General features: G+C 35.1%; 1 protein-coding gene across 3 annotated transcripts in view; it reads left to right on the forward strand.

The window, feature by feature from the left end:
• WDPCP (WD repeat containing planar cell polarity effector) overlaps nt 1-23,566 on the forward strand; it is a 288,075-nt gene that overhangs the window by 48,286 nt on the left and 216,223 nt on the right. For all 3 annotated transcript variants that reach the window (XM_072937648.1, XM_031675558.2, XM_015237041.3), the window contains exon 2: nt 17,498-17,582. In XM_072937648.1, coding sequence (XP_072793749.1) covers nt 17,522-17,582 — 61 coding nt within the window. In that variant the 5' untranslated portion in view covers nt 17,498-17,521. The remainder of the gene's footprint in view (nt 1-17,497; nt 17,583-23,566) is intronic.

Consider the following 23,566-nt stretch of genomic DNA (forward strand, 5'->3'; position numbering starts at 1 on the left):
AAATTCATATACTTCAGTTATGGGAAATTTTCTGGTAGGAAAGGAATTATTTCTTCCTTTCCATTGTCTTTTTTCTCTTTCTTAGTTTGTGACTAAGGATCAATCTGACTGATCCTACAGATTCCTTCTGTGTGTGTTTGTGTGTCTGTGTGTGTAAGTATGCTATTCCTTTTTCTTCCAGGGGGATTTCCTGAATGGTATCTTCCAAGTCTTCTTTTGAATTACTTATTTTGACTATCGTATTTTTGTTTCCAAGAATTCCTTTTCTCCTTTTTTTCCAGAACAGCTCTCTTACTCTTAGTGATGTTTTATTTCTTAAGTTGCTCTGCTACAACCTTTTAAAAGAGTCAATTTCCAGTTTTCTTTAATGTTGGGAAGGGATAATTGGCCAGCTGTGCTGGCAGAGAAGAGCACCTAGAAGTGTAAGTATTATTTACATAGAATTCCAAATACTTCTCTTGTTTTCAATCCTAAGTACAGGCATTCCATCAAAAGTACTTGGTGCCTCTAGCTTCTGAGCCATTCTAAGGTTCTTACGCTAGTGATCCTTGGCTCTCAGTCATCCACCCTCTATAAGTACTCACTTTCCCATTTTCCTGAATCTGTTGTCAGTTCTTGTGCCCATCTGCTTTTCACTCTCCAAAATTTTGTTGATACCTATTTTATTACCTTGCCTCTGATTCCCTTTGCCTTGTGAGTTTGTCTTTTTTATTGCTTTATTGTCATTTTCATGTGGATTTGGAAAGGAGTGAAGGTGATTACATGTGCTCAGTCCCCCATCTTTACTCAGATCATCCTCTGTGCAGGATTTTGTGTATGTTGTCAGCTCATTTGGAGCTGGTTATGCTACCGGAAGAAACCAATCAGGCATTGACATAAACAGTGTTTCCTTAATTCTAATATACCATTGATTATAAAATGCTATTGATTTAATATCAAATTATGATAAAAAAATAACACTATATATATATCTACTGAAGTATAGTTGATTTACAATACTACATTAATCTCAGATGTACAACATAGTGATTTAGTATTTTTATAGATGATCCTCCATTGAAGGTTATTGCAAAATAATGGCTATATTTTGCTATGCTGGTCAACATATCCTTGTTGTTTTATTATTTTAGACATAGTAGTTTGTATCTCTTTATCTTCTACCCATCTCTTGCCCCTTCCCACATGCTTTCCCCACTGGTAACCACTAGTTTGTTGTCTATATCTGAGTCTGTTTCTATTTTGTTACAGTCATTTTTTTTTTTAGATTCTACATATAAATGATAATATAGAGTATTTGCCTTTCTCTGATTTATTTCACTAGGCATAGTATTCTCTAGGTCCATCTATTTGTTGTGCATGTAGAATTGCATTCTTTTTTATAGCTGTAGTAGTTCATTGCATGTATGCACATACACACGGATATACACACTACATCTTCTTTATTCTTCGGTTGACAAACACTTAAGTTGCTTTTATATCTTGGCTATTGTAAATAATGCTATTATGATCATTGGGGTACATGTATCTTTTTGAATTAGTGTTCTCATTTTCTTTGGATATATACCCAGGAATGGAATTGTTGGATCATATGGTAGTTCTATTTTTATTTTTTTAAGGAACCTCATTGCTGCTTTCCATAGTGACAGCACCAATTTACATTCTACCAATAGTATACTAGGGTTCTCTTTTGTCTATATCCTCGCCAGCATTTGTTACTTGTAGACTTTTTGATGATAGCCATTCTGACAGGTGTGAGTTGATGTCTCATTGTGGTTTTGATTTGTGTTTCTCTGATGATTAGCCATGTTAAGCATCTTTTCATATTCCTGTTGGCCATCTATATGTCTTCTTTGGGAAAATATCCTATTCAGTTCTTCTGGCATTTTTTAATCAGGTTGGTAGGGGGTTTTTTGATGTGAAGTTGTATGGGTTGTTTTTATAGTTTGGATATTAACCTCTTATCAATCAATCATTTGTAAATATTTTCCCCATTCTGCAGGTTGTCTTTTTGTATTGTTCCTAGTTTCCTTTGCTGTGTAAAAGCTTTTAAGTTTAATTAGGTCCCATTTGTTTGTTTTTGCTTTTGTTCCCTTTGCCTTGGAGACAGATCCAAAATATTTGTACAGTTTATGTCAAAAGGTGTTCTATGTTTTCTTCTAGGAGCTTTATGGTTTTTAGCCTTACATTTAGGTCTGTAATCCATTTTCAGTTTATTTTTATGATAAAAGTATTAACATTTATGATGTGAGAAAGTGTTCTAATTTCATTCTTTTACAAGTAGCTGTCCAGTTCCCTCACCACCACTTACTGAAGAGACTGTTTTATCCCCATTATGTAGTCTTGCCTCCTTAGATTAGTTGACTGTAAGTGGTTGGATTTATTCCTGGGCTCTTTATTCTGTTGTCCTACGTGTCTCTTTCTGTGCCAATAATGTACTGTTGTTATTGCTGTAACTTTGTAGTATAGTCTGGTCAGGAAGTGTGATATCTCCAGCTTTGTTTTTTTTTTTTTTTTTTTTTTAATCAAGATTCCTTTGCTTTTTCAAGGCCTTATGTTATTCCATATAAATTTTAGGATTATTTTTTCTACTTTTGTGGAAAATGTCATGGGTATTTTGATAGGGATTGCATTAAATGTGTTGATTGCTTTGGGTAGTATGGGATTTTAACAGTATAAAATTCTTCTAATCCATGAACATGGGGTATCTTTCCATTTCTTTGTTTCTTCTTCAATTTCCTTCTTCAGTATTTTATAATTTTCAGAGTATATAGATCTTTCACCTCCTTGGCTAAGTTTATTCCTGAGTATTTTGTTCTTTTTGATGCTATTATAAATGGTATTGTTTTCTTGCTTTCTCGTTTCGATAGTTCACTATTAGTGTACAGAAAGGCACAGATTTCTGGATATTAATCTTGTGTCCTACAACTTTACTGAGTTAATTTATTAGTCGTGATAGATTGTTGGTGGAGACTTCAGGGTTTTTATATATATTATCATATCATCTGCAAATAGTAACGGTTTTACTTCTTTTCTTCCAGTTTGGATGCCTTTTATTTCTTTTCCTTGTCCGATTGGTGTGGCTAGGATTTCCAGTACTGTGTTAAATATTTCTAGAAACATAAAACTTCCAAGACTGAATCAGGAAAAAACAATCTTAACAGACTGAACACTAGTAGTGAAATCAAATTTTTAATTTAAAAAAAATTCCCAGCAAACAAAAGTCCAGGCCTGACAGCTTCACAGGGGACTTCTACCAAACACATAAAAAAGAGCTAATATTTGTCTTTCTCTAACTATACCAGAAAACTGAAGAGAAGGGAACACTCCCAAATTCATTCTACGAGACCACTATTACCCTGATATCAAAACTAGACATACACTCCAAAATGACAGACTAGTATCACTGATGAACACAGACGCAAAAATCTTCAATAAAGTATTAACAAACAGAATATAACAATATGTAAAAAATATTATAAACCATGATCAAGTGAGTTTTAATCCAGAGTAGTAAGGATGTCAATATCTGCAAAAATCAATGTGGTACACCATGTTAACAAAATGAGTGATGAAAATCGCATGATCTTCCCAAAAGAAACAGAGAAAGCATTTGACAAAATCTGACATCCATTCATGATAAGGACTCTCATCAAAGTTGGTATAGAGGGAACATATCTCAACATAATAAAAGCTATAAGACCATTGTTTCCTTATTGATTTTCTGTCTGGATGATCTATCCATTGATGTCAGTGGAGTGTTATCCCAAAGTCACCCACTATTATTATTTTCAATTTCTCCTGTTATGTCTGATATTTGCTGTATGTATTTAAATACTTTTGTATTTGATTCCCATATGTTAATGAGTGTTATATCCTCTTCTTGTATTGATGTATTGATTCTTTTGTCATTTTATAGTGCCTTTCTCTGTGTTTTCCTATCAAATGTTTTAAAGTCTATTTGGTCTGATATGAGTATTGTTACTCCTGGTTTCTTGTCATGTCCATTTGCATGGTATATCTTTTTAGATCCCCTAGCTTTCAATCTGTGTGTGTCTTTAGCTCTAACATCTCTTGTAAGCAGCATATAGATGGGTCTTGTTTCTTTATTCAGTCAGCCGGTATGTTTCTTCTTTTGATTGGAACATTTAGTCCATTGACATATACAGTGATTATCGATAGCTATGTTCCTACTGCCATTTTGCTACTTTTTGCAGGGTTATTTTTGTAGTTCTTCTCTGTTCTTTTCTTATTCTTTTAGTTTCTTCCCTTGTGGTTTGGTGATTTTCTTTAGTGGTGTGTTTGTGTTTCTTCTTCTCGTTTTTGTGTATCTATTGTAGGTTTTTAATTTGTGGTTACCTTGAATTCCTTTATGTTGACCTATATCTACTTGTTTTAAACTGGTATTCATTTAAGCTCAAGAATATTCTAAAAATCTACTTTTTTTTTTTTAACTTTTCTCCCCCACACTTTGTGTTTTTGATGTTATGTTTTGTATCTTCATATATATACCTTCAGTATTTGTTGTAGTTGTTGATTTTACAATTCTTGGTCTTGTAATCTTCATACTAGCTTACTTAAGTGTATATATACTTATATACTATCTAACTATATATTTTCCCTCACGTGAGTTTTTTCCTTTCCTATAGATACTTCTTGTTGTAGCCTTTTCTTTTCCACTTTAACATTTCTTTTAGGGTACGTTTAGTATTGATGAACTGTTTAGTTTTTGCTTGTCTGAGAACTTCTTTGGCTTTCTTCAATTCTAAATGATAATCTTGCTAAGTAGATTATCTCAGGTTGCAGGTTTTTCCCTTTCAGACCTCTAAATATATCATGGTACATACCATGCAAAGTTTCTGCAGAAAAAGCAGCTAAAACCAAAAAGCCTTATCAAGGTTCTCTTGTATATGACTGTTTTTCTCTTGCTACTTTCAGAATTCTCTCTTTATTTTTACCTTTTGCCATTTTATTTATGATATATCTTGGTGTGAGTCTGCTTGGGTTCATTTTGTTTCCTGTGCTTCCTGTACCCAGGTATCTGTTTCCTTTTTCAGATTCAGAACATTTTTAGCCATAATTTCATCAAATACCTCTTCAACTCCTTTCTCTCTCTTATCTCCTTCTGGGACTCCTATAATGTGGATGTGTGTATGCTTGATATTGTAGCAGAGGTCCCTTAAACTCTTCTAAATTTTTTGTTGTCATTTTTGCTGTTGTAATTGGATGATTTCCATTATTCTATCTTCCAGGTCCCTTATGCATTCTTGTGTATCACCTAGTCTGCTGTTGATTCATCTAGTATGTTTTTCATTATAGTTACTGTGCTTTTCAGTTCTGTTTTTTAAATTATCTGTTTCCTTGTTAAAAATTTCGTGTTTTTAATTTTTCCTAATTCAGGTAGCATTCTTATTGCTAATGATTTGAGTTCTTTGGCAGATTGTTTATTTCTTTCTCATTATTTTCTTAGGGGTTTTCTTTTGCTCTTTTAGTTGAAACCAGTCTCTCTCCTCATACTGTTTAATTTTTTCTGTTTCTGTGAATTTAGGTGAAACTGCTATTTATTGCAGTCTTGAAGTCTTATGTGGGAGCAACCTTACATAGTCTGTGTGTGCCTACTGGCCTTGGTGGGAAAGTTGAATTTGATGTGTGCACAAGTTTTGTATTTACCCATGGTGTAGTGATAGCTATCACCTTGGTAGAAGATGGGGCTGGAGATGGAGTGGCTAGAGTCTGAGCCAGGTGTGGTCTGGATCTTATCCTCTGCTCAGTGGCCAACACCACCCTATTGGGGGCAGGGTCAGGTCCCAAGTTGCTGGAGTTGAATCCCTGAGGTTTGGGTTGAGCTGGCTCCTTTCCCTCTTAAGTGTGTGCTCTTTCCTATCCCAGCACCAGCATCCTCGCCCCAGAGTGGTGATAGCTTAAGAGGAGCAGGTATAGGTACTTGGTGAGGGTCTAGGCAGTCTGTGGTGCCCTGCCCTAGTCAATATACTGCATGACTTTTGATGCTCTGCCTCCGTAAGTGCCAATAATGGCTGCTCCTGCCTTGTTTAGATGCCTGTGAGTCCAGACTGGCACAGTCCCTATAACTGAGCTCTCCCCTCTGCCATGGCAGCCCTTGCTGTACTATAGAGCTGCCCTGCACATCAGGCAGGGGAGGTATGGATCCTCAGTGTGGGCCTGGGCCTGGGCTGTGGCAGCCCCAGCTGCAGTCAGGCTCTGGAATCGCTTCTGATGCACACACTGCCTCTGTAAGCCAGTAATTGCTGCTGCTATCCCATTCAGATGTTGAGCACTCCCTTCGGCCATGGCAGCCCTCACTCCAGTGTGGAGCTGTGTCGCTAATCAAGCAGTGGGTAGTGGGCCCTTGGCTCAGGCTGGGTTGTGCACTGGAGTGGTTGTGGGAAACTGGCCAGAATCTTGTACAGTTCAGTCTACTTTTTCTGCACTGTTTTGAGAGTAAGCAAGTCTGTTTGTTCTCTTTCTGAGCACAGTGTAGATTTCTTACAGGCCTTCTGTTAGTCCCACCAACCCTCCAGTCAGCCAAGGAGATCCATCTTCCTGGTGTCACATTCTTGGGCTGAGGTGCCCAATATGTGGCTTGAACCCCTCATTCCCCAGGGAGGATCTGTGCCCTTGCAGTCCTCACTCTTCTGTATTCCCTCCCAAGGGCACAGGTCATGACCTTATCACTCCTCTTCCCTTCTTAGTTGATTTAGTGTGGATCTTTCTTACAGCCTTGGTTATACAAAAGTCTTTCTGCCAGTCTCCAGTTAGTTTTCAGTGAGAATTGCTCCACATGTAGATGTATTTTTGATATGTTTGTGGGGGGAGGTGATTTCTGAATCCTCCTACTATGCCATCTTGATCTTTCCTCCTAGCAAGAATGTTTTGTTAGAGAAATGTCAAAGCAACACCATATTAAATATATACAGTGATTACAAGGTACATACTGTTTCAGAAACCATCAAATATGAGTTATGGTGACCTTGGATTGAGGAAATATAGTATGTTCATGTGACTGGATCATATGCTAGGTATTCATTTTCTCTGAAGAGGTCTCATTCTGAGAGTGGATATATACTTTATATTTTTGTGATTGAGATTGTGTTAGATGCTGGAAATAATAACTCTCTTTTCTGTACTTTCTTTCGTTCTGTTTTATTTGACATACTATGATGTAATTGTATTCATTGTTTATATCCTCCCACCACCACATCCCCCACTAAGTTATGCCCTCCTCAAGTGCAAGTACTTAGTGGGTTTTTTTTTTCCCCAATATCCTGAAAGCCAAGTACAGTCCCTGGCCCCCTAGCTGGCCCTTAGTAGATACTTCATAACTATGGGTCGAACCAAACTAAAAATAAGAAGATGAAATGAAATTATAAATGCTAAAATAATAAAAAATATTTTTTCCTTGAGTATAATTGAAAACAGACTCTATGGATATTGAAAATTAAGAAAAAGGAAACTGACATTTGTTGAATAATTATCTGCCACACATTTTCAAATATCTCATTTACACCTTGGTAACTTAATATAGTATAGTTTGAAAAGCATAGGAGACTTCTTTTTATTAGTCTATGATTTGTTTGAGTTTTAGGGCAAAACATGATCGTAATCTAGAATCTTTCTTGTTTTGTTTTTATCGTACTGATTTTTAAATATCAGGTATAATTTCCTATTGCACTACGGAATTATTAACGTTTAAGCCCTGATGATGTATGCCTGTGTTAAATATATTAAGGTGAAACTGATCCCTTCTCAGGGGACCTTGCTGGTTATTTACAGACTTTCATTTCAGTAAGAAAAAGCTGTTCTTTCCTGAGTCCATTCAACCACTGAAACAAAATACTGAAAGCATTATATAAATAATAGTGCTGTGACAAACCTTTGATAAAGGTGAAAATAACCAATCAGGGAAGAAAGAGTATGAAGGAAGGTCCAATCACAATATAAAAGATTCACCACAGAATTCTTATAAACTGTGAGCATTTTAGAGCTTGTTTACATTTTATTAAGAACTCATCATAGAGACCATAGGCCTGAGAACTTAGAGTCACTATCAAATAAGGGAAGTTAAAATAGAAATAAAGCTTCTCTGATATAATACAGTAACTTAAAAAGATGTTATTTTATTTAACAGTCATCCACAAAACATTAATATTTTATGTTGGAGCTTAATTTTGTGTTATCTGTGAACTTTGCTAAGCAAATAGTGTGAGGATTCTTTAGTGTCTAAGAAATACCTATTGTAATCATGTTCTAGATACATCAGTTTACTTACAAACTGTTGGTACATTAATTTAAAAAATCCTTAAATAGTCATTCAAGTAACTTCCTCTGTGGACTTTCTTAAGCACAATAAATTAGAGTAAATTTGGCCAGAGAATAGGTTCCATCTATATGTATATCTTTCGCCATGGATTAATTATATAAGTCTAAACTGACACCTGTCTCAGGTGCTTAAGCAGAAGCTTAACTGAAAGGCTCGTTTAGCACAGCGTTAGGCAGAGGGAGGTCGTGTAGGAGCACCACACAGATATCCTGGGCAGGAATCTAGTCCTGTTACCCTAGCAAACTGATCAAACTTGTGCAAATTACTTTACTTCCCTGTATCTCAGTTTCCATATCTGTAAATTAAGAGGTTTGGAGTCCATCAGACTTGATTGGGGGGAGGGGTTGTGCAAATGGACTACTTGGAAAAACTGCTGTTTCCTGCTCAGAAAAATACTTTTATGCATAAACACATACAGTGCATATGCACACAAATATACACACAACTTAGTACCTAGTATCAGAGGGTTATTGTGAGAATTAAATGAAATAGTGAATATAAAGAGCATTTAGTAGGTATTTTAAAGTGTTATCACCCCTTTATTTCCGTGCAGTGGAAGGGTTTTCTGGCTTCTAATTTTTGATAAAAGCCATAGAAAAGAAGTTTTTCAAGTCTCTTTTGGGGGAAAAAAAGATTTAGAAGTGTACAACTATCAAGTTGCATGTGATATATTCCACATTTTATAAGTCCATTTCTTTCATCAGTTACTAGTGTTTGTTTTTTTGGAGGAGGGGGAGGCAATCTGTCATCAGTGTTGACAAGTGAAATCTGACAAGGTTGAGGTGATATAGCTGCGGGCCACCTGAAAATTTTTCACCATCTCTCTTATTTGAAGTCTGTCTGTCTTTTTTCATTCTTGCTCACTTAGCAATAATCTTTGATTTATGCACTCTTTAAAACAGTAACTCTAAATTGACAAATTATTTCAGCAGTTAGCATTGGTTTAGATAAAAGCATTTCAGTGTTCTTGTGTCTTTAACTCATCTCTTTAGGAATTATTCTTGAAATTCAGTTTATTTTCTCTTCAAAGTTGCATTCCTTTCTGTCTATTCACATGTAGCATAAAGCTATATTTATGGAATGACAATCTAGAATTAATTATCATGATCACATTGCTAACATTTCTATTTTCCTTGTCTTTTCATTGTTGTGATTGAGATATATCCTAAAAAGAATGAACTTCATGTTTTTAAAGATCAAAGGTGGGTACATGTGTTTGAGGTCGTGGTGAGCAAAGATTATTGTATGGTTGTTATTATTTGTTTATGCAAGCCTACTTTTCCCCCTAAAATGCCTGATGTAAGCCATTGCAGTTATTTTGTGAGGTGTTGGAAAAAATGCACTTCAACTAAATACAAGTCTCTTTGGAATAATGGAAAATTGTGTGCAGCAAAATATTTGAAATGAGCATCAGCAAACAAGATGTTTGTATTAACAGGAACCTAGAAAATGGCTATGCAAAGGTCAGCACTGATCTTTAAATATTAGTGAAATTTAATTTGCTGCATGTAATGAGTAGAAAGAAGAAGAGGACGCAGACCACCATGAAGAAGCCATTGATAAATTGTCCAAATGTCAAAACTGCTTACAATACGGAAAATGTTAAATTGACAAGATCTGTTTACCTAACTGAATTAAACAGTTTGAACAATGCTCTAGAGAAATAGTCTCCAAATTTAAGTATATTAGGAGGTTTTTAAAAGATTTTTGCCATAATTTATTTTGGGAAAGTGAGGGGATTCCTACTATTGTTTCTAAGCATAGAATTTCTTCTGACCTCTTTAAGAAAGAATGATGCACAAGTTCTCTTGAAATGTAGGAATCTGTTGCCTTTTGCTTCATCTAGAAAGAGCATCATCTGACCAGTTGTTAGTATCTATAAAGAACCACCCTGGCCATGATGCTTTTGCACAGCACTAACTGAATTGAGTTCAAAGAGCTTTCTGTGAGGTTATGCCCAATTTTAAAAAATGTGAATTGAATGTTCTTTTATCTTCTTCATTTGTAAAGTTGAAAAAGTTTTAAAAAGAATTAAATATGTCCAATGTATATAAGAAAGGATTTATATTAATACACAAAGAATGGGATAGAGAACTCCTTAGAAAGATGGGCGAAAGCTAGGAACAGGTAACTTACAGAAGACACAAAATTCTTAAAAAATACATGAAATGATGTTTAATCTCTTTAATTAACAGGAAAATGAAACTTAAGACTGCAAACATCCATTTTTTTTTACCTACCAGATTGGCAAAAATTAAAAACTTTGATAATGTCCCGTGTCATTGAGGACATACGGAAAAGGGCAGTCATATTATTGGTGGAAATGTAAATTGCTACAGTCATCTTGGGGACCAGTTTGGCAGTACCTATCAAAATGTAAGGTGTGCATGTATATTTTCTTAGTATCATTGTTTGTAAGATGAGAAAAGAAAAACTCTTGTTCATTGAAGAAATAGGTAAATTATGATCAGAATCCAATGGAACATCTGGCAGCTGTTAAAAAAAAATGAAATAAATCTGTACACGCTAACAGAAAATATCCATGCTGTGCTGTTCACTGAAAGAAGGAAAAAAAGCAGATTGTATGTTTAGTAACTGATCTAGATGTTTATATGCTAAGAGATAATATGTAATATAGAAAAGATCTAGATACATTTAAAATACTAATTTAATAATATTTGAAGATAAATGCCACTAAGGGAGCTAAGACATTTATTTGATAACTGCTGTTTGCATATAATTTAAGGATAAAATTTTCAGTGTTACAATTAGTTACACAGTGCCCACTAATAATGTTCAGCGCTTTTCATCTTCAAAGCATTACATAGCATTAATTAATCCTTACAGCACTTTTACAAATGTAGGTCAGCATCGTTATCCCTGTTTTTGTAAGTGGAGAAGTTGAGGTAGAGAGGTTACATGATTCAGGGAAAGTGCCCCAGCAGGATTAGAATTAAGGCATTTTGGGCCCAGAGCCTAGCCTTTAGAGCTGTAGAACCACACCTTCTTTAGAAGACTTAATCTTTGTGTCCTTGATAAAACTTTACTTCTCATTAAACCATACTGAGGTCATCACTACATTAAAGTTCAGAAACAACAAGTTAGATCACTATATAACACTTAAACACACACATAAACCATTTTCGCTTTCCTGTCTCTATATTGTCTTAATCTGTCTTTTCCATTGTCTCCTTGTTGGAGAACTACCAAAATATCTATCCTTGACTTTATTTTTCTTCTGGGATCTTATTTTGTGGCTTTAACTTTCCTTTATATTTAGAAAATCCCAAAATAGCCTTTATATAGTCCAGGCCTCTTTTCTATATTGCTAGCTACCAGCTAGAGGTTTCTACTTATTTTAATCCTCATACCTTAAATTCCCGTTGTGTCTAAAATTCAATTTATTGATTTTAGCAAAACTTGCTCCTTTTCTAGACTAACCTGTTTTTATGTATGTTTCAGTCCAAGTCCTGAAACTAGGATAAACCAGGTGGGAACTGGTCTGGGTAAGCGGTTCCTGGAAACCAGGCACGGCCAGACAGTGGCTGTTGATTCTTTCTTCAAAAGATCACTTGAATTTTTTTCTGTATTTCCATTCCACTGTCACCATCCCAGTTCAAGTCCTTGCCACTAGTTAATTGGTGTTTATCTGTTACTTTATTACCTAACCAGATTACTTGTATCAAAAATCCCTTAAATATTCCCACCCACACAGCTAATCTTCCAACAATTCTGATCTGTTGATTACCCTTTCCAAAATCCCTACCAGATCAGAAACTTTTCATTATTCATCACTAGCTACCTAGCAAGATATAAAGTCCTAATTCCTAAATTTGGCATTTAAAGACTTACTTAATATGGTCCTAATTCATTTCTCCTATTTATGCACCAAACCACTTGCTTAATATATTTTAAATAAGCCTTGCATCTTTCTAATTTATGTTTTTGTATATTGTTCCCTCCTTTTTCTGTCTTCCTCTGTCAAATCCCAGCAGTCCTCAGATGTCCTCTACTTTAGAAGAACATTTCTTTATTACCAAACTAGAACATCTTAGTGAACACCCTTTGTTTATGTTGCTAAATTTGCACCTACCACAAACTTTATATTATTGTTTTTGTGATTATTGTTATTCGCTACATTGGATTTTAGATATTCAATAGTAAGAGACCCTGCTTTGTAAATCTTTGTATCTATGACTCATAGTAAAATGCCAAACACCTAAGGTGCTCAAAGTATTTGTGATATTTAATTAACAATTAAATATCTCTGAGGCACAAATGACCCAGTGTTCCTAATCACTCCAGTCTTTTATTAGAATAGGTTCAATCCAAGCTCGAGGTCTCTTTTATTTTGAGACTCTTCTGCCCTTTTACAAGAACTTTATCAATTGTTTAATTGTTTGGTTTAGTATTGAGTATTTAAAAAATCTTTATTTCTGATAATCTGACATTGATTAAATATGTTTACTTAATATTTCTTGCATATGCTTAACAGATAATTAATGTAATTCTATGTAGATGACATTAGACAAGAGATTGACAGGAATACACTATATTTTAATGTCATTTGGAAATTACCCAATGATGACTGGAACACCTAACACAACTAGTGGTTTAGCTTAAATTTGTGCTGTTTAGTTGTCGTCAATTTTGTACATTTTGAATTAGTGAATAGTCAGTCCTCAGAAAGTCTATTGATAATTAATAGCAAGTATATGTTCTGAGTTTATGCTCAAGAAAGATTTCCTTAGGCTCTTGTAGGTATTTTTCTATTCATTTCAAATATTTTGTTGGCACCATGGTATCATTCATCTTTGTTCAACTACTGCAGTGTCTTCTCTTTGGTAATTCATTCTTTCCCATCATGTTTTACATTAGGGTTTTATTTGCCCTCAAGCTCCCTCTCCTTTTCAGAGCAGTCAAAATAGCTGACTTCAGAACCAGGGAACACAAATATTCTGCAGATTTATTTAGTGGCAAGTAATCTTCACTTCTAAAAAGCTTTATTTTCCAAAAGAAGATTATAAAAAGTATAAAAAATTCACAGCATCTTGATACAACGGTTTCTGTTTTACATTACTTTCTTAAAATTTACCTATATGGTAACAGTTAATCTTAAAACAAATATTATTGTAATATAATCTATTTTGGAGGGAAGGCTTTAAACTTTTTGAGGATATAAGTAGAAAGTAAGAAGGACACTCTAGGATCCTCTTTCTCTCTGTCCTCAAAATTCAGGCTATCATAGATTCTCCCCCCTTACAAGGGAACAGTTGAGCTTTAGATCAAGCTCTGCTTAAATCATGTTTCTTATTGTCTCATGGAGACTGGAAGTTTGGATTCAGGATGGCCTTCTGACACATTTCAGACTGTCATCAACTACCTTATAAAATTAAACGTTAATTGTAAAAGTTAAAAAGATATTTTGAAAGAAATGAAAACTAAATTATGGGCAAGTTTTTTGTTTTGTATAGGGTTTTCCTTTGCTATTCTTTTCATTTGGATAATTCTTCTTCTATTCAATATTAAGAAAATTTGCTCTCCTTTTTAGTCATTATTTTATTTATTTTCCCCCTATATAACTACGTTTGGCCTAATTCTAAGTCATGTGCATTGGATTTTACCCCTAGAGAAATGCATAAGGGCACTGAGTGGGGTAGCATTGCTCTGCTTTTTTAGGTCCTCCCTATTTCATTACCTTTATAATCCCTGCCCACACACCCTCCCAAAATGCAGGATCTAGCATTCTTCTGAAATTCTTTTCTTTCCTCCTTCAGAACAACTTTTTGTGCACTAATACAATATTTGAATAGTACGAGCTCAGTCTTGACTGCTTCCTCCAGGCAAAATGAAGAAATTATAGCATTCTTTTTAACTGGTGGCATTCTTGAGTACGATGCAAGATGTTTAAAAGTCTGTGTCTTTCAAAAAACCCGCACAGTGTAAAAGATGGTAAGGCATTTTGGGACTAAAAGAATATTGATTTGATCTCCTCCCACCATGTCCATCTAGTAATTAGAGATTTTTACAAGTTAAAAATTTACTTCATTAATTTGCTCTAATTTTATATGGTCTTATTAGCAGATATTTGAAGTTCAGGGATAAAGAAGGATGAATAACCCACATTTGACTATCTTTTGCCTGCCTGCTAATGCATGACCCCTGCAAAGCTACCTCCTTAATTACACATATTTTGGGGATCCTGCAGGAGTTGTCACATGTGTTGATAAATAAGTCCAATCATTTACTAATGGCCGTTGGCCATTTTCTTCCCCCTTGCCTCACGCTTATTTATCAATACATGTGACAACATTACTTGCTAGGCCTGCTCCATCAACTGATTACTGCTACCACCATGTCTGCTTTCGCTGAGCGTGGGTCCCGCTTTGTCTGAATACCACCACTCTGAGTACATTAATGCAACTGGTTACCAGTCCTGCTTACTTTCTATGCACTGCCCCCTGTGGCTACTTCACCACCCTTCTTAAACCAGTATTCCAGGGGCCATAAAGGGGTTCTTTCTTAAGTAGACTGTCTCTCTCTCTTTTGTCCTGTTCTTCCTAGTGGGAAACTAGAGCAGTATTGTTTATACATCAGAGCATTTTTAGAGATAGCTTGTACATTTTACTCAGTTCTCCAACCCTGTTGAAACTGGATATGAATCCTGGGTTCAAGTCCAGATCATTGACTCTACTCAGTACTATTCTCAGAATTTCCCCTTAAGTCCAAATGCAAAGGGTAAGGGGCTTTGCTCTTGACCTTTGATGCTCTCCACAGACCTCATTTTGCTTATTCTCCTCTAAGCGCCATAATTTCTGTATAGTTTAGGATTTTCAGTCTTAGTGAAGATATGCAAGGGCCCTATTGGTTGTCAAGTTAACAGCTTCTCTGCCTCTTATAAATTAGCCAGTGTGGATTAAAAAAAAAAAAAGCTATGCTCCACTCTCCATTTCTGTTACCAGGGGAACATTTTGACAAATTCTTTATTATTGATCAACTCAAACTGAAAAATACAACTTCAGGTGCAGCCTTGTTTTGATATGTAAGTAAAAGAGTGGCCTTTTTGGTTTCAGATATAGAATTTTATCTCTTTAATTTACATGACCAAACCTTTTTATGTAGCTACTGACTGCTAAACGTCATTTTTGTCTTTGCCCCAATTATCATAAATTCTAATTTTTGGTATCTGAATAAACATTGAATTGAGGAATGTGAGTTTTTATTTTCTAGTATAGTCTAGAAATTGTGACTTATAGTGCTCAGTGTGAGAGGAAGTATGCATCTGTTTTATCACATTCTTTCTTCTCTATTCCTAGTGAAATATTAATCCCTTTGCATGTCCTAATTGAAGACTTCCTTTCTGTAGAAACTTCTCATGCAGATATTTTTCCTTCATAAAACCCCTGTTGTACTTAGCACTTATTCATTCATTCATTTCACTATTTTACTATATAAGGTGAGAGATCATATTTAATACTTTGGTTTTTTCCATATAAATTTGCATAGTGCTAGACCTATGAGTAATAATAAGGTAATTGAATAAAGGTATCCCCAAACAGTCCTGTGGTTGGTACTTTATTATACCCATTTTATGGCTGGGGAACTTAGAGGAGTAATTTGTGCAAATTGGCTAGTAGGCTGAGAAGTTAGAATAAGAAGCCAGGCAGTTAGAATCCACACATTAAATTTAATAAATACAAAATTTATTTAATTCATTAACTGATTCTTTAAACATTCCAGACCTCACCCATCCAGATGAGAACAGTGCAGTTTACATATTCTAGTATAGAGTAAATATTTTAGTTTAAAAAGTACAACTGTAGAGTAATAATTCTGAAATAAGTCTGATAAAACTAACTGAAAGCAATTCTAAAGAACACAACTTTGGAAATATTTTGGGTATAGCAGTCTTGACAACTCAGAAAGATAATACAAAGTTGAAATGAACATTTCATAATTAATAGCCCCTTTTCTCTGTTGCCTGCTGGTAAGGAGCTGCATCCTCTCATAGTAATGAGCCTACCAGCTCTCCTACCCCATATTTGTATGCAGTGGCAGCCAGCTTCTGATTAGAGCAGGGAAGATCTGGAGGTCGAAGAGTCCTTTGTTTTCATCTCTAACCTTTTAAGGCACTTTAGTGTAAGGAAAGGAGTAAATTCAGATCAAGGCAAAATTTACTGTTTATTATTACAGTCTGTTTCCTTACTACCCTTTTCAACTTCATTTTTCTTGTATCCAACATATATCTTGGTCTGCCGCCATCCTTTTACCCAAACTACTGTGTACTCTGCCCCCTGCACCTGTACATAGCCCAATAAGTAAGTGTGCTGTGCTTGCCAGCACAGACTCTGGAGGCAGTCTGCTTTGGTTCAGAGCCTGCCTCCATTACCTGCTGGCTATCTGTCTTTTCTGTACCTTGGTTTCCTCATTATACAAGTAATGATGGTACTACTACACAGAGTAGCTAAGAGGAATAAGTGAGTTAATACATGTAAAATTTTAGAAGAATGCTTGTTACTAGGTAGGTACATAATAAGTATTATCTGTTGCTGCTCTCTTTTTAAATGCAGGTAGAATAAAATATCTGGATCTGTCATAACATGCAGATTAACAAATGAATCTGGATGCTAATATGGCTTCACACAGTTTACTTTTAAGTAAATGTTTCCTATAGTAGTAACTATATACCATTTACCTTGCAAATTCTACTTTAATTAGCCTGTTTATATGTGGGAGATCATAAATACTTGCTTTGTATATTAAAAGTATGCCACAAAATGTGTTTGTACTTAATAACTACCTAACAGATGTTTCTTTTCCTTAAAAAGATATTTAAAAAAATGCTTAAATACTAAATAATTTTAAATATATGTTTAAAAACCAAGCTTATATTATTAAAAGCCCAAATATATGTATTATTCTTACCGCAGTTCTCAATGTGATGACATACTAAATCTAGGAAAAGAAGTGTACTTTTCCTTTTCCTAGAGTTTATTTCTGGGTGGTTAACCAAGAATGCATTAAAGTGTGCTTATTCTAATGAATCATATCTCAAATATCAATACTGGCAAATGATTCTTTTTATTATTTCTCAGAGATCTTGGTTTTATTGGCAATAGAAGATAATTAATTGGCACCTCTTTTTAATTCTTTTTTAAACAGGACTGCTAGTCCTTCTGCTATCAGATGTCTTTCTGCTTGACTGAACTGCACCTGTGGTCTTTGAAGAATACCTTACACATTGGGGGTAAATAGCACTGGATTAATTTCAATATTTTTCAAATATAAGTTACAACAATATAAATTAGTACTAGCAAAGGTTAGAGCCTAGATTCTTTAGCTGAAATTGCATTATTTTCTTTACACTTAACGAAAAATTGGCTACTGAAAAGTAATTTCTTTTATTTAATTCTGACTAACTTATTTCTCAACTTGAGTTAGATTTTCTATTTTGGAAATTCATTTCATTGACTTAATAGCTAGTTTTTCTTAGGTTTGTTCATAAAAATTGATTTATATTTGTAAATATTTGCATACTTGCTAATGGTAAATGCATTTGTATTGATAATAAAGTAATATTTCAAACATACAGGTAAGATGTACAATTATATTCTTTTTTTGCATTTCACATTTTTTCAGGAGGAGTAATATAAATATGTTTTAATGATGTTTGTTTAGTATTTCAGTATAAAGTGTTTTATATCATTAGGAAACATCTTTTGAAAAATCTTTTCCTCTTTGAGTATCTAAAGCAACTCTTATTTAGGAGAACAGTTTTATTAATGTGTCTTTAGCATCATTACTAAGAAAATGATTTACCTTGCAAAGCATTCTTGCTTAATATTAAATATATAATTACAGATGGATGTCATTATAATTTCATTAAGTTTAGTTTGCTTAAAATGCATAAAGATAGAATTTCCAGCTAAACAAGGTAGGAAGACTTAACACACATTTGATTCCTCCCCAGATTCTTCTAAAATGAGAGTTAATGAATTAAGGTGTAAACCCACAAGGACTAAGAGACTAGGAGAGGAGACAATTGTAGTTGAATAGTTTTTGGAAGGGATGGAAGAATTACCAGAGCTTAAAAATATGAATATCAAATGTCTACAGAGAATTCCAGTGACAGCCAGTTTGGGTCTTAAAACTCTAGAGAGGTATAGAAATTTGAGGAGTCAGATACTGCAGAAGGGTGGGGATGTGGCATGAGAGCGATAAGAAAAGGACTTGAAAATCTATGTAAGAAGTGGTGAGACATTTCTCAGACTAGAAATACTTAATTTAGGGAAACTCAAAACTAGTCACAGTGGAAGAAAACAGGGAATAAATCCCTTCATAATCAGATTAATCTTAATCTAAGAATGTTGCAGCCAGTTGTACACTTTCCAAGAAGGAAGGAGCTGAGGGAGTCCTCTCTGGAGCGACTGCATGGCCCCAGAGAGAAGACCTATCAACACTGATATTTGAGGTCTTCCTCCAGTGAAACATCCTGGTCCCTGACTGATCAGTGAAGCCCACTAGTTGGCAAGCCCTGTTCATGTATATTGAGCCTCTAGTAAGCTTTCTAGTGCCTCACTCTATGAACAGCAAGAAATGAAATGTAGAAGTTTCAAGAAACATTTGATAATTGTACTAATTTTTTGGAAATTAAAAATATGTAGCAGAAAAAAATTAAAACTCAAGAGTCAAAGAAATTGTGTCAGAAAATAGAAAAAAGAAAGAAAGAAAATGAACTTATTTCACTGCTGGTGAAAGTATAAATTGGTCCAGCCACTTTAGTAGACAATTTGGCATTATCTAGGATAGCTGAAGATGTATGTTGCCTACTGACCAAGAATTCCTCTACTAGATAGATTCCCTAGTGAAAGCCCCGATAACTTGTGCACTAGGGAGCTTATACAAAAATGTTTATAATAGTACTGTTTGTAATACAGGAAACTAGAAATAACCCAAATGTCATTCAGCAGGAGAATGGATAAATGCATTTAATATAAGAGAGAAAGTGAATGAATTACAGCTGCATGAAACAACATTGATGAATGTAAGAAACATAATATAGGACAAAAAATTTAAACTGTAGGTTGCAGAATAGTACATACAGTGTGATTGCATTTAGGAGAAGTTCAGAAACAACAGGTAAAAAAACTGCATATGGAATAATTCTCTCAGAAAGGGATCTGGAAAATGGTTGAAAGAGCCTCTACAACAAAAAGTAAAAGGACAGCATTGAGAGGGGTAGGAGAGGCAGAGGGACAGTCCTGCCAAGGTAAAAACCACATCCCAGCCATGGGAGTCCACATTTGGGAGGGATGCAAAGGTACAAATCTTTTCCTTGAGAAACAAGGGATTCAGGCTGTAAATCAAGCATCCCAACCTCTAGGCCCTGCACAGGAGAGAAAAGTCCCCTAAATACTTGGCTTTGAAAACCAGTGAGGAATATGTCCAGGGAAACTATAGAACTGCTTGGGAACAGAAAACCCACTCTTAGAGGGTGCACAGCAAACTCACTTGACCTGGAAACCTGTGCAGAAGCACCAGGTTGAGAAGTGTATGGACCACAGGTAAAGGGGATCAAATACCAATCCTGAAGCATCTGCTGGAGAGGCAGGAACCTATTGTGACACTTTCTGGAAACTGAGGTACTAGTAGAAGTCATTTTTACAGCCTCAGGGTACCTTCCTAATTCTGTTGCAGGCAGGCACCATTTTGAAATTCTTCCTCTAACCTGTTAGCACCCATGGGTGTACCTCACTGAGTACCTGGCCATCCTTGTGCTCCATCCAGGCTTCACAGCCAGCCAAGTGATAGCCCTACCCACCAATTCTTTCAGCTGTTCTGGGGACCAGCCACGCCCACCAGCATACTGTAGCAGCCTCTGCCCTGCCACAACAGGAGGTTGCATTACAACCCACACAGGGGACACCCTTTGAGTGTTTGGCTCTGGTGGCTAGGCAGGATTCCACCTCTAAGCCCCACAGGACATTTTCTAAACAAGGCCACTCCTACAAGACTAGGAGAGATAACTGATCTACTTCATACATAGAAATAAACACAAAGACCTAGGCAACATGAGGCAGAGAAATATATTCCAATCAGAATATCAAGACAAAACCGCAGAAAGAGAACTAAACAAAATGGAGGTAAGCAATATACTATATAAAGAACTTATAGTAATAATCATAAAGATGCTCATCAAGCTCTGGAGAAGAATGGATGAACACAGTGAGAACTTCAACAGAGGTATAGAAAAATGTAAGTAAGTACTAAACAGCAGTTATAACTGAACTGAAGGATACACTAGAGGGGTTCAACAGAAGACTGGATGAGGTAGAAGAATGAGTCAACAGGCTAGAGGACATAACATTGGAACTCACCCAGACAGAGCAACAAAATGAAAAGAGAATTTTAAAGAGAAGGTACCTTAAGGGACCTTTGGTTACAACATTAAGCAGAATAAGATTTGCACTGTAAGGGTCCCAGAAGGAGAAGAAAGGGCCAGAAACGTTATTTGAAGAAATAGTGGTTGAGAACTTCCCTAACTTGGGAAAGGAAACAGATATCCAGGTCTAGAAAGCCCAGAGAATTCTAAACAAGATGAACCCAAAGAGATACACACCAAGGCACGTTATAATTAAAATGGGAGAAGTTAAGGATAAGAGAAAATCCTAAAAGCAGCAAGAGAAAAACAATTAGTTACATACAAGGGAAATGCCATTAGGCTATCCGCAGAAACTTTACAGGCCAGAAGAGAGTGGCACGTCATATTCAAAATGTGGAAAGGAAAAAAACCCTCTAACCTAGAATTTTCTGTCCAACAGTGTTATCATTCGTAATTGAAGAAGAGATCAAGAGTTTAGCAGAGAAGCAAATAATGTGTAATAGACCATAATAGAAAAGAATATGAAAAAGAATATATATGAATAACTGAATCACTTTGCTATGCACCAGAAACTAACACAATATTGTAAATCAACTATACTTCAATAAAAGAAAGAAGAAAATGAGAAAGGAATCTAAACATAATGCTAGAGAAAACCACCAAAACACAAAGCAAGAGAGAAAGAGAAGAACAAAGGGACAGAGAAGAGCTACAGAAACAGCCAGGAAACAATCAACAAAATGGAATAAGTACATACATCTCAATAATTACTTTGAATGCAAATGGACTAAATTCACCAGTCAAAAGTAGTTGAGTGGATAAAAAAACAAGACCTGTCTATATGTTTCCTACAAGAGAATTACTTCTCTTGTAATTCTTGAAAGAATATACACAGACTTAAAGTGGAGGAATGGAGAAAGATACTCCATGAAAATGGAAATGAAAAGAAAACTGGACAACTGTACACATATCAGACAAAATAGACTTTAAAACAAAGATGGTAATAAAAGATGAAAAAGGACGTTATATAATGATAAAGAGGGCAATCCAACAAGAAAACATTAACATTTATATACGTATGTGCACCCAGCAGAGGAGTACCAATATATTTTTAAGCAAACAATAACGGACAAAGAGAAATTGAAAACAGTACAATAAGGAGGCTTTAACACCTTACTTACATCAGTAAAGAGATCACCCAGACAGAAAATCAACATGGAAACATTGGACTTAATGACATATTAATCCAGATTGACTTAATAGATAAATACAGAACATTTCATCCCAAAGCGGCAGAATACACATTCTTCTCAAGTGTATGTTCTCCAAGGTAGATTACATATAAGATCATAAAACACATCTCAGTAAATTCAGGAAAACTGATATCATATCAAGCATCTTCTCTGGCCACAATGTTATGAAACTAGAAATCAATCACAGGAAAAAGAAAAGGGACAAAAATTGGATATTAAACAGCATGCTGCTGAACAACCAGTGGGTCATCAAAGAAATCAAAGGAAAAATCAAATAATATTTAGAGGAAAACAGAAATGTGTCATACAAAAACCTATGTGATGCAACAGAAGTAGTTCTAAGAGGGAAGGTCTTACAATATAGGCCTATTTCAAGAGACAAGAAAAATCCCAAATAACAATTTAACTTTATACTTAAAGGAACTAGAAAAAGAAGAACAAATGAAGCCCCAAATAAGCAGATGGAAGGAAATAACAAAGATCAGAGCAGGAATAAATTAAATTGAGACTAAAAAAGAAAAAATAGAAAAGGTGAATGAAACTGAGAGCTGATTCTTAGAAAACATAAATCAACAAACCTTTAGCCAGACTAAACAAGGAGAAAAGAGAGAATACTCAAAGTCAGAAATGAAAGAGAGGTTACAGCTGATACCACAAAAATGCAAAGGGCAATAAGAGACTACTGTGGACAGTTATACACCAACAGATTGGACAATATAAAAGAAATGGATAAATTCCTAGAAACATATAATCTTTCAAGACTGAATCATGAAGAAATAGAAAATCTAAGTAAACTGATTACAAGTAAGGACATTGAAAGAGTAATCAAAACTTCCCAACAAAAGTTGAGGACTAGACAGCTTCTCTGGTGAATTTTACAAAACATTCAAGGATTGACTATTCTCAAACTATTCCAAGAAATTGGAAGAGGAGAGAAACCTTCCAAACATATTTTGTGATACCAAAACCAAACAAGGTACCACACAAAAAAGAAAATTACAGACCAATATTCTTAATGAATGTGGATGCAAATCCTCAACAAAATATTAGTAAACTAGATCCAACAATACATTAAAAGGACTGTACACCACAATCAAGTGGGATTTATTCCAGGGATCAAGTGGGATCAACACCTGCAGATCAATCAACATGATACATCACATTAACAAAATGAAGAGTAAAAATCATGATTACCACAATAGATGCAGAAGAAAGCATTTGACAAGGGAGAACATCTGGCTATGATAAAACCTCTCAACAAACTGAGTTTAGGCAGAACCAACCTGAATATATTAAGGCCATATATAGCATACCAAACTCACGTCATACTCCATGATGTTCCTTTACAATCAGGAACAAGACAGGGATGTCCATCTCACCACTTTTATTCAACATAGTGTTGGAAATTCTTACCACAGCAATTAGGCAAGGGAAAAAAGGCATCCAAATGAGAAAGGAAGAAGTAAAACTGTCACTATTTGCAGATGACCTACTAACTATATAGAGAGAACTCCAAAAACTCCACCAAAAAACTGGTATAACTAATAAATGAATTCAGTCAAGTTGCTAGATACAAAAATCAATGTGCAGAAATCT

This window comes from Vicugna pacos, chromosome 15 (assembly GCF_048564905.1).
Source record: "Vicugna pacos chromosome 15, VicPac4, whole genome shotgun sequence".
Lineage (NCBI taxonomy): Eukaryota > Metazoa > Chordata > Mammalia > Artiodactyla > Camelidae > Vicugna > Vicugna pacos.